Source organism: Phragmites australis, chromosome 3 (genome assembly GCF_958298935.1).
Source record: "Phragmites australis chromosome 3, lpPhrAust1.1, whole genome shotgun sequence".
NCBI lineage: Eukaryota > Viridiplantae > Streptophyta > Magnoliopsida > Poales > Poaceae > Phragmites > Phragmites australis.
In genome coordinates, this window is record NC_084923.1 from 5,932,638 (window position 1) to 5,944,950 (window position 12,313).

The 12,313-nt window shown below is 46.3% G+C and overlaps 1 protein-coding gene and 1 non-coding gene across 3 annotated transcripts; both read left to right on the forward strand.

Annotated features, from left to right (window-relative positions):
- The first annotated feature begins 8,874 nt into the window (after positions 1–8,874).
- On the forward strand, positions 8,875–11,269 carry LOC133911794 (ras-related protein RABH1e-like). 2 transcript variants are annotated; one of them, XM_062354204.1, is made up of 7 exons: positions 8,875–9,021; positions 9,104–9,547; positions 9,637–9,707; positions 9,896–9,984; positions 10,371–10,482; positions 10,664–10,754; positions 10,871–11,269. In XM_062354204.1, the coding sequence occupies exons 2-7, from the start codon at positions 9,428–9,430 to the stop codon at positions 11,033–11,035; spliced, it is 648 nt and encodes a 215-aa protein (XP_062210188.1). In that variant the 5' UTR covers positions 8,875–9,021; positions 9,104–9,427; the 3' UTR covers positions 11,036–11,269. The 2 variants fall into 2 exon arrangements, with proteins under 2 accessions (XP_062210188.1, XP_062210187.1); XM_062354203.1 differs by lacking the exon at positions 8,875–9,021 and having other exon boundaries at positions 9,057–9,547.
- Positions 11,270–11,794: 525 nt separating this feature from the next.
- On the forward strand, positions 11,795–11,867 carry TRNAR-ACG (transfer RNA arginine (anticodon ACG)). The gene has a single exon. It is a non-coding gene; the product is annotated as a tRNA-Arg (tRNA).
- Positions 11,868–12,313: the final 446 nt, after the last annotated feature.

Here is a 12,313-nt window from a genome sequence, read left to right on the forward strand (position 1 = left end):
TAAACATGAAACTTACTGCACGGATTGACCAAGTACCAGCCAGATGGGGCGCTTTAAAAGCTAGCTGTCTCCAATTCTGCTCCTGAGTGCAGTAAATGTGAATACCAGTCCAGTAGTTGCTCATACGGAGTAGTAGGAGTAAATGAGTATAGCAATAACAGCAGCAAATCAATCGTACTCCTGTAGTCAGCAATGCTAGCTAGCTTGAACAAAGCATCATAACAGAACCATTACGGTAGCACTGTAATCCCGACTATTATCAAACCGTCAGATCATATCGCCACCGAACCTTCCAGGTCTACTCGGCGTAGCTTCTTTCATGCCCAGGCCAACACAAACAAGCACGTGTCGCGCGGAGGAGCCTGGGAGCCGGAGGTGAGAGCTCGAGCGGGCGCACCGGGAGGATGACCGGACCGGAGCCGAGAAAGGCCGGTGGAAAATAGATAACAGATATTCATATTTGTATTTGAAAATATTTAAATTTGTATCTATATTTATATTTAAATATATATAGTAATGAGAAAAATTAGAGCACAATTTGTATCCAATCCGTGTATAGTTGAGGCCGGATTGAATGCGGCTGTTTAGCTCTCTGCCCCCATAACTCCAACTTCCAAATTTGGGTGGCCATGAGAGATTCCAATTTAAAGCGGCCCAACGCCTGCCTTTAACCCCAAATTTACAACCCCGGAATAAATTTCGCCAACCTTCTCTTTAAATTCGGAGAGGCATGGATGAATTTACCGGAATGACCCCTTCGATCTGCGTGTTGTTATGATGGCTGCTGGCCGGTGCAACGCAATTGTTCCGGTGTACAACTTCTATAGTTCAAAGTTAGTAGGAGTACTCTACCTAGGCTAGCATCTAGGCTGACTACTCTGTGTACAAGTGTGTTTCATTTTGGACCATCGTTGTACATCTTGTCTGGAAAACTTCAGCTGTGTTTTCTCAACAAAAAAAAAAGGAGAGGAAAATTTCAGCTGAATAATTGCATTATTAGCATGTCCGATGTTTGTCTAACAAACTGTGACTTTGTGACTTTGGCTGGGCATGAACAATGCTAATCTTATCTACTTGGAGATGCATATTGATTAGGGGCAATTTAGCTTGGTTTGGAAGTGAGAAATAGCTTGGGCAATTTACTCTCTTGGGGTTTCACCATCGTTAAATCTTTATGATCCATTGACCACCGTGTGTTGGGTGCATTCTGGGGCAGTGAAGATTTTTGTCTTGCCAGGATAGGCCTTGCAGTTGTTTCTAGCGCACCGGTCATTTTCATCCATTAACATACACCAGATACTATTTTTTGCATGAATTTCTTTCAGCCCGGTGAATTTGGGTTCCACTATTCCTGTGAAAGAGGGGAGTGAATGTTGCTGCTGCGATGATATCGGTTGTTCCCATTTTGAAGATCCCCGGAATGCTAGAACAAGTGTGCGCCGCGCTTCGGGACCTCTAGTAGATCCGAGGTAAGTTTAAGAGCTGGACGAACCACAGCCTGCATGTGTAATTACGTCAGATGGGAAAAAGATGCAAGATGGGATTGCAAAATACAAGTTGCACGCTACATCATACGCGTATGATTGTAGCTTTAAGAAAAATGTAGATCGTCAAGCGATAAATTATTTAAAATTGTATCTTTCGCGTCCATGTATGCTCGTCGTTATTGTTTGAATATATGTACTTCGCACGTTATACTTGTATAATTTTAAATAAATATAAAAAGTCTAATTATGTGAATGTAGTAGTGTATCTTTTAATCCCATCTTACTAAGTGAAGGTGAAGTGAGATCAATTTAAAAGAGATTCTCTATTTCCCTATTTAGCATGTGTGAATGAGGTGCTTGCTCATTGGAGCGAGGGTGGAGGGCGCGGGCACCTGCATAAATAGTCCACCAAAATTGCCGCATGAATAGTCTACCAAAATTGAATCTAATTGCTTATGCAGGTGCGGCTTTCTTTTACAGTTTTATTTTTTTTTGCGTGGGCAAACAGATAAATATATGAAATCGTGTCAATTAAAAGTCCGATGATGACGCGTAATATAGTCTGATCGTGGTGCATCTCAATCGTGTGATTTTTCCTCTATATATATCTATCAGCCGTCGCCACAAAGTATATACGCAATTAGAGTTTTATTAATTTCTTTTTATTCTGTTTTTGCATGTAGTTTACTACATCCCGCTGCGTCGGTGTGCACCAACGAATGGGAGAGAAGGTCTCTGTAACCCGTCACTTTGGGAATCCTGCATTGGGAGAGGGAGAATAAGACTTTTAGGAAGCGCTCGTTGTGATTGCTCATGATCTGCTTTATCCACATCATCGCGGTTTACTTTGACTACTTCATCATCTTCGTCATCATCTACTGCTTCGACATCACAGGAGCCTCTGCATCTCACGTCGCTATCAAGTATGTACATTGTAATTTGTATTAGATAACTAGTCAAAATCATGCTTGAATATCTAATTGAGCCTTTTAGGGCTAATCGAAATCATACTCGAGTATCTTATTGAGGTTCGTCGGAGCTAATCGAGTTCTACTTAAATGATAGTCGAATCTAGTTGAGACTTGTCGAAATTAGTTGAAATCTAGTCGATATTGATTATCTGTATCTGTTCTTATTTATGTTATGTCAAAAAATTAAATTAAATTAAATCTAAAAATGTTATTTTTACAATAGTTATATTAACAGTGTCCATGCCAGCTTACCTTGATTTGTTTCATCCTTCCTAGCCAGGCCTAAAAACTAGATGCCCCCGTTGTAATCATAATTGAACTTCATACTACTCCGTGGTTGCTGATCTAATTGCTTCCGTTATCCTATCTCGATTTTTTAAACTTTGCACGGAATTTGGCTAAAGAAAAGTGTTCTACAGATACTACTTTATGGAGTACGTCCTTGGGAGAAGAAAGCGTCCGATCCTAGAAATGGAGCACGGGGAAATGGACGGAGAGGCGATCCCTCCTCGCCACATTTAAGGCCGGAAGAAGACGGCCATATTTTTTTTAACTAAAATACGGTCATATATACTCACTCTAACCATAAATAAATGTTATTTTGGAAATTGACACGGTCTTCAAAATAAATTTTTGATTATTATTTTTCGTACACTATGTTCATAGAATGTTTTGAAATTCTTTTTCGAGATAAATCTATCCACATTATTTTCAAATATTGAAACTCAACACATAAAAAATAATTTATAGCTAAAATTTGAAAATATTAATGGTATCTAACCTAAAGCTGGCCAAATGAGTCGTGCTTACTGGGCACGGCCCGAGCTTAACCGCACGCTGCGACAGATCGTGCCTGGGCTGAGCGTGCGACACATCGTGTCGGCCCAGCCCGGCTGAAATGAGCCGCCACGGGTATGGTCTGGCCCGGCACGCCAGGCACTTACCTAATCCTCTCTTTGCTCTTCTCTGAAGATTAGAGCAGGTGGAGCTCTTGAGCTTGCGGCAGCGCAGTCATCGGCATTCACGGAAACTGAGCTGTGATGGCCGGTTGGCTCCGACAAGCGAGGAAACTCGACGAGAAACAAATTGTGAACTCACCTACACGTGGGCGACAGCATGCAACGTAGAGGCTCGATGATGGTGCAAGGTGGGCGATAGCTCTGGTGGTGCGTCGAGCTCCTTGACTGGCTATGTCTCGGTGTGAGCGAGCAGAGGAAAAGGCGTGGGATGCTTGAGGGAATCCAGGGGTCGCCTTATATAGTACGGTAGACGGTAGCACGCGGGGCTAGAGATCCAGCTCGATTCCTAATCATGACAGCTACCTCTCGTGCCCGGTGCGATCTCTTTATTTAAACGGGTCTTCCGATGGAGATAAGGCTTGTAGCAACTTGGAAAACTCGTTTTGAACTTGACCGAAGCCTTCTAGGGGATCCTCCACTCGTATATGCGTCCGATTAGGCGCTAGGTTTGCTGGAATGAGCACAATGTCGAAGGGGAAAAAATCACCTGTCGTGAGGTAGGAGATAACAGGGTCATGCGTGCTTGCTGACCGAGCTTGGGCCGGTTAAGACCCGGCGTATCGCAATCGTGCTCGAGCCGGCACGGTACGACACGTTGCCTGACAGGCCATACCGTGAGTCACGCCTCTAACATACGGGCCAGCACGATACCATCTGTTAATCTTATCAGATCTGTCGGGCCGTGCCTAGCTTGATTCGTGCCGGGCCACCAGACAAGCCTATTTAAACAGATTTAGATCCTAACTTAAAACATACTTATTTGTGACCGGAGTCAGTAGGTCGTGGTGCTCGAGTCCACCGGTTCCCATTAACACCCCTTCAATTCCAACTTCAATGCGCCCGCGCGCCCGCAACGTAGCCACTTTAATTTTGCTGCGTATGGCGAGGTCGCTCGTCGCCAGCTCGCCAGCAGAATTGCTCCTGGCCGTCCGATGCGGCATGGCTGTCTGGCTCTACCATCGGGGGAGCTTGGATATGCACGTGCTCTCTCTGGTCTCTTCCCGGTTTTGCTGCAGGCATGTCGAACAGCAAACAAGTCTTATACATTATGCATTACAGCAGGGTGCAGAAGCACTCTGGATATCCTGATCATTATCACGAAGTATGTACTCCTAATCCAAACAGGCTGCCATGATCAGCTCTCGTGCATTTCTGTCATAATATTGTGGTGGGTTTAAGTCGATTTTAAGCTGATCTGGAGTTCTGAACTGTCCATTGCATGGACTGTTGAATAATTTGTGATATATAGAGCATATATAATATTCCATAAGTATAATTACAAGAATGAAAATTCAAGCTAGCTATACACATGATAAGGAAGGGTAACAGCTGAGTAAGAGCAAAAACAAAGCAACCCTCCATGTGTAGCTTCAACAGCCGAATAACAACATGAATTAAAAGAGACAGTACCTCAACATTAGGACAGCAAGTAGACAAAGATGTTGCTCTCAGATTTAAGCTCAACAATTGGCCCCAAGCCTTTGAAGACTAGCTCCCAAATTGTTCTAATGATCTAATCAAATATTGGGCTATCCTTAAGATCTCAACTAACAAAAGGATCTTGGACAATATACCAAGCATGAGCACTGGATTGTGAGCTGTGCTAAACCAGAGGTATCCCAGCAAATAATATTTGGTCATTACAAAAGTAATACCAGCAAACAGATGATGAAACCTACTGAATTTTACCAGTACAGAGCATATCCAGATATGAAAGAAACAAGCCATCACTGTAATCTGTGGCCAGAAGACCACCAACAGTGATGAAGATATCACTCAGATCAACACCTGAGACAAGTAAACTGCCGCACAGACCAACCACTAGTTCACAGCTCACACATCCACAATACCAAAGATCCTAATGCTATTGTTCTTAAGCAATAACCCAATATAAGATCAATTATATCATCACAGAGCATTTAGACTTCAGCATGCTGTACAGAATGTGAAAAGAGGATAAAAACTCACAGTGAAAGGAGATGAAGAGATTGAATAATCGGGGCAAGGCACGACTCGTCGGTCGCAGTCCCAGAAATCCGATTGCCCGCCGTAGCGTCGACAATAAGGAAGACGGAGATACAATCCCCAAACCACACTGCAGCCGGCACGTGTGGGCGAACTTCCGGCGTATGCAACTCCGGACCAACACCGCTCACTTCCAAATCTCCGAAAACCAAGTCTAGCCGAGAAAGACTCGGATTCAACCGGCCAAAGATCACTGGGAAGAAGAGAAGATTGGAGAAAAACTCACAGAGAGAATCCTCTTCATTGGTCTGCTCTTCAGAGAGGGGAAAGGGGAGGATCTATATCGGGGAACCTGCACCGGCCGGCCGGATTCAAATCCAAACCGAATTGCAGCTCCTCCGGCTCTCAGGCGCACAGAGCGGACGACAGTTGCCGCCGCCGCACGCCCAGGTGCCCAGCCATCCCTTTTCTCCTTCTCTCTCGCAACCCTAGCAGCCAGCTGCCTTTTAAGGCTAAGAAGCCATGGGCTGGGCCAAACCACGAGCTCAAGCCCAAATCAGCTGCAAGATTCAGCCCAGAAGAGTTCCAGCACATTGAAAATTTCAGAAATATATGCAACATGGCCTAGCTACAAAAACGACGTCCTTCAAATTGCACGGCTGAAATCATCAGGAGCGCTGATAATTCAGGGGCGCCCTGTCCGCATGGCTGATAATTCATGCATATACATTTCCCAACAAATATTCGCGGCGTGCATGAACGTGTGTCTCGCTACCGTAATAATTGTGATCACTGTCAATTTTGAAACTGACGGTTCTTACTTGTAGTGAAAATCGGTATCTAGAATCAATAGTGATAGGTATTTTGAGAAGAAAAAAATAGAAATGAGCCATCAAGCCAGCTCGGCTGCCGCCACTACCGTGCCACAGCTCGGCCTGGCTCTACCCTGCACAAGAAAGCACGGTGGCACGAAGGCCGCTGCCACAGCACACACGCCTATGCAACCGTGGGCAGCATGAAGGCCTTGGCGTCGTAGGACATTCAGTGCCCCGCAGCCACCATGTCAACCTCAGTGGCGGCGGTGACCTTGTTTCCTCTTGTTGGCTGCTTCGCCTTGGAGTTGGAGGTGTGCTCCCTAACCGAGGATGACGGTGCGTAGAGGAAAAGGAACCTCTCCTTCACGTCGCTATGGTTGTGCCCGACGGCGAGCTCCCTGATGCGGCACCATCTCATGATGGACCCTGTGGGCCTGCTCTTCCGCGGCGGCCTCGAGGGGCAAGACGCTAGTGACAACCTGGGCGTCCGAAGGCAGCAGCTATCGGGGGATGCGCCGTCAAGGTTACCCACGACGGCTTCCGTCGATGCCGATGAGGACGAGGATGTGGACACGACGAACGAGGTTCAGGCTTCCTCCAGCTGGAACAGTCGCCCCAATGGCACCCTCGCCCTCGGCGCGGCGTCGTCGAGGACCCAACTGAACACCGGGTAGAACACTGCTCGCCTCTGCGTCCTCCTCACGCTCGCCGCCCTAGCGAGATCTATGGCTGGATCCTGGCTGGATCTCGCCGTGGATCTTGCGAGGGGAGGAGGCCGGTGGGGAGGTGCGAGGGGAGTTGGCCGGCAGTAGAGGGATAAGGTGATGGCTACGTTAGGGGGGAGAGGAGCAGGGCCGGTGGGGGAGATAAGGCGCAGCAGAGAGGAGCAGGATGTGGAGAGAGAATGAAGAGAGAGAGCCGGACGTGAAGAGATAAGGGAGAGAGAGACGGACACGAACGAAGAGATAAGGAAGATAGAGAGCCGGAGGTGAGATTGCGAGCCAAAATCCGATTGGAATGGAATTTCGGGACTAGACATGGCTTCACTGCCGGTTAGTATTAAAAATCGGTAGTGATATTATCATTGTCGGTTTTTATTAAAAATCAATAGTGATGATTATTAAAAACCGATAGTGATGAATTGATGAGGCTAGTTTGATACGAATCGGTACTAATGATATATGAGTGATGGTTTTAATTGAAAGTCGTCGTTTATAATAGGTTTTATAGTAGTGCCGGCATTCACGCCAATGATGATCCGGCTAGCATTCTGCTGCGCTTTATGCCATCGGCGCGCAGCAAGGTCGCAACGATCCCGGCGACGCGGTGCCTGTGAGCTAGCTTTCTGGCGTGCACAAGCACAGCGACGCCGGCCGAGTTGATCGCCGTACGATGGAAGGAAACGGCGAGCATGGTAGAATTGAACTCGACCGAGGCTGGCCGGTCGCCGTCAAGGTCAATGACCCGCCGACGCCGACGAATGAATGAATTGAACGTGCCTCGTCCGAATATGAATACTTCAGGAGTATGTAGACCAGTCGTAGACCCATAGTGCTTTAGGCAATAAACACGGAGAGTTACTAGCCGCCATTGGTGCACTATCTACAACCGGAGCTAGGTAGAGTGAGTTGGGTGCGGTCTTTAAGGCCGCGATAACTACGGCCCGTACCGACCTGACCCCGGCGCGGCGAACCTCATTACGCTCCTGCCTCTGCCTGCGCGTGCCAGTTTGTGCACAGGCCGAACTGTTGATACGGATCGGATACGGCACGGTGCTGCTTGCTCGAGTGCTCGGCACTGTGAACTGCGTCCTCCCTCCTTGGATGCGTTGGATGGATGAGCCTGTTGGAGTGTTGGCCCTTCTATTGCTGCTAGGTCTACTGCTACTACAATCGCATCCAGTAAAGTCCCCAGTTCGTTATGTTGCCTGTGTTATGCGACACTAGCACAGAACAGTTCATTCACTGTCAGGCTGAAACAGTTACGCATACTCTGACATCTACCTAAGAAGGCAGATTAAATTCCCGTTCCACTGCGTTTAATTTGATGTGAGCGTGCTTCGGCAATTTATGAGCTAGCGCAGCACAGATTATTTACTTTTGCTGTCAAAATTCAGGTGCCGAGAAACTAACCTGTTGCATACTAGCAGATCGTTCTCGTGTGAAATGAACACTCGAGCCCGAACACGTCCATCTTTTAAGGGCTTTGTTCGGCTGGGTCGGCCTACCAGTATAAACCGAGATTGGCCCTTGTTTCTGGCCCACACAAATAATCCCTAGATCCGATCTGGCCCATAAAACCATCCACGGTGTTTCTATCGACCACCTGGGCCAACAGGACGCTGTGGCTGCGGGTCGTAGCCCAACCCATTGGATCTTTTTTTTTTTTTTTTTTTTTATTCCCAACCCATTGGATCTTGGTAGTCAAACAAACGGATGGGTTTGCGTCGCGCACCTGTGCTCGTACCTGGTCACGCCCATGGCACGAGCGCGCGTCGTGCGTTGGACTTGGACGCGGCACCGGACAAAGGGAAGGGGGCTGCGTCGTCGCGCACGCGTTCAGCTTCCCTTTTTCTACTGGGCGGGCTTCGTGTCCGCGCCGCTGTTGCATCTGGAACCGAGCTCCTTTGCCGCCCACGTATTACCTGTACGGCTGCGCTGACCTTGTGCGACCCAAGCTACCGATTCTTTCCTACCAAACCGAGCTTGCCAGGATTGCGTTGAATTGCAGCTGCTGCCAGGGCGAAGCTACCTGTAGCTCAGTGGTACTAGTATTAGGATGAATCTTTTTATTAGTAATATGTTCATATCGATCATATAAATTTACGTATCTCGTTAAATATACAGTAAAATAGCACATGATCATTTCGGCTCGAGCTTCACCCTGCAACTGCAAGAAACGCTCCTTGTTCTTCTTCCCCGGCCCACCCCGACTCCACGATGGGAAGAAGCCTAATTTGAAACGTCGAAAGCGACCTCTTCTTCCCCGTTCAAAGCAACCCGTTCTCGCCTCTTCCTTTACCTTTTCCATTAGTTGTACGCGTCCAAACTCCAAACCCCCAACGCACGCGGTTCTTGGGTCCTTCCTCGATCCAGAGCCCCGGCGTGATCTCCAACGCCCAACTCCGGAGCGGGGAGCGATACCGAGAGGGAGCTCCGGTTTGGTGTGCGATGGCGGCGGTGGTGTCGGCGCTGGCCAAGTACAAGCTGGTGTTCCTCGGCGACCAGGGGGTGGGCAAGACGTCCATCATCACCCGCTTCATGTACGACAAGTTCGACGCCACCTACCAGGTTGGTCTCCAATCCTCGGTTCCTTCTCGCATGTTTCGGCTGCTCGGTGAATTTGATGATCCGCTCTGCTTGCTCCCCGCGTGCTGCAGCCGACGATCGGGATCGACTTCCTGTCCAAGACGATGTACCTCGAGGACCGCACCGTTCGCCTCCAGCTCTGGTATATATCCTGTCGAAAACCTTTCCTTCCGCTCTGAACTCTGAATTCTGAACTGAACATGCAGCTTCGTTGATCATTTACCTGTGGAGTTACTCCATATTACTGCTTACTAATGACTGATAGAAGATCAAGATGTTGAATTCTCTTTCCCAACAGAAGATCAAGCTTGTAACTGTGATAATGTGCAGGGACACGGCTGGGCAGGAGAGGTTCCGCAGCCTGATTCCGAGCTACATCAGAGACTCCTCCGTGGCCGTGATTGTTTACGATGTGACTGGTAAGTTGACCATCTCCAAAGAAAAATGCCCACTATCGTACAATATGTAGCTTTGCTTTCTACGCTAGATAGGATATGTGCAGCGAGCGATTCCTCTTCGAAATGTTTTGACATGGCCTGTTCGAGAAAAAAAGATGTTGTGACATGTCCGTTTAACAATTGTTGTTTCGTTTGAACAAAAAATAAGAATCGGTGCATTAACTTTCCAAATATCAGCCATACAATTAGAGATGCTGACGATTTCCAGCTTTTCTTTTAGAAAAGTTAATGCATCGAATTGTTTAAGTCAAATGAGCGTACGTTTTGTATATCGAGCGTTGAAAACTTCAGTACAAACATGCCTTCATCCTTGTCCAATGTCGGCCTCATACCATCCTTGTTTGCAGACAGGCAGTCCTTTCTGAATACATCAAAGTGGATCGAGGAAGTAAACACACAAAGAGGCGGCGATGCGCTCATCTTCCTTGTCGGAAATAAAACTGATATTGTGGACAAGAGGTTCGTGTCTGTGAACCAATCAACCATTATTATAACATCAGTTCATCGGTCATTCCATTTCCAATGCGCTACGATATTACTCAATGCATATATAATGGATGATACTTGTGCAGTTGTGCTATAAATTTTTTATGAAGTGGCCACCTAGACTGCTCAATCTTTGTTCATTGGATGTCACTAGGAAAGTGCCAGCTGACGAAGGAGAAGCCAAGGCGCAGGGGCATGGTGCCATGTTCATAGAAACCAGCGCAAAAGCTGGATTCAACGTCAAGGTCCCGGCTCGTCCTCTCTTTTCTACTTTATCGACTATGAGAAGCAACAACATTCTGCTGCATATCGATAACTGCTCAAACACCTGAAACTACTATGGAAAACTTGAATTCTGCAGCCGCTGTTCCGCAAGATCGCTGCATCCCTTCCCGGAATGGACGCGCTCTCGTCAGCGAGGCAGGAGGAAATGGTCGACATAAACCTAAAAACTGCCACCGGATCAGCACCTTCAGGCGCAGCAGCACCGCCGGAGCAGCAAAAATCAGGTGGTTGTGCTTGCTGAGAGTTTTGTGTTCAGGGAAGTTACAGCAGTACTACATTAAGTACTTTCACAGAGCTGATGAGTAGATTTGCTTGCAGTAGAGATATCCATATGGTAAGACAGATTGCAGGGGAGGGGTCAATTTCTTTGTATAGATATGCTTCTTAAACGTAACATTTTTTTTTTAATCGGAAACGTAACATGTTGTTACTCTTTTGAAACACTGGAATATATCATCTGCGAAGGTTAGCGGCATCTTTCTTTTGCCATACTGAATTACACTGAATAAAATACTCACCATATACTGCAACGACTTGACGATGTACAGTTTGCAAATACTAACGGCATTCATGTATGAATCAACAAAAAAACTATATATAAAGCTTTTTGGTCAATATACAACCCTAAACGTTACTCCCTCCATTCAGAAATAGTAGGCATATTTCTTTTAGACTCGGTCTTTGAAGTTGGATTTTGATTAAAATTTTCTCAAAAAATATATTATTTATAGCTACAAAATCTATATAATACGAAATCATTTTGAATTGTAAATCTAATTGTATAATTTTTATACACTATACATTCTTATAATTTAATTAAATGTTAGTCAAAATATATAAAGTATGATTTTTTTAAAAAATAAATCTACTATTTTCAAACGGAGAGAGTACTACGATGAAACAAAATCATTCAGGGCAGTGGTTATGTTAGCAGGCTTAAGAGCAGGATTTAAGGCTGCATAAGGAATTACTAATGCAATTAAGAGAAGTAGATATCAAGGACTCCGTGGCCCAATGGATAAGGCGCTGGTCTACGGAACCAGAGATTCTGGGTTCGATCCCCAGCGGAGTCGTGTGAACTTTTTTAATCTGACACGACTTTGTTTTCTTTAATCTGACAACCACTCTTCCGTTCCTCTTCTCCTTTTGCATCCGTGCTTGTGCATCCCATTTCTTGTTGTTCACCGGCGGATTCACTTGTGTCTACTACTAGGCAGAATCTCAATTTTTCCCCGTAGTAGGTTTGATCATTCCTGCCTGGGCTTCTAAATGCCGTCGCCTCCGGTTCAGCACTCTCCTGCTGGCCCCCAAGTCGCTCAAAAGACCTTGCATAGAAGCACAAATCTCAAGAGACAGCACAAATCGACGGAGTCCGTTATTCACAGCAGCAAGCCAGTTGGTGATTCGCATTTTTTTCTAGAGAAAACACAGGATACTTTTGTATCGCTTCATTAAGAAAGACTGTTAGGCTTCACCTTCGTCTTTCTCAATGAAATGTACAACTATCTCAATGTAAAAA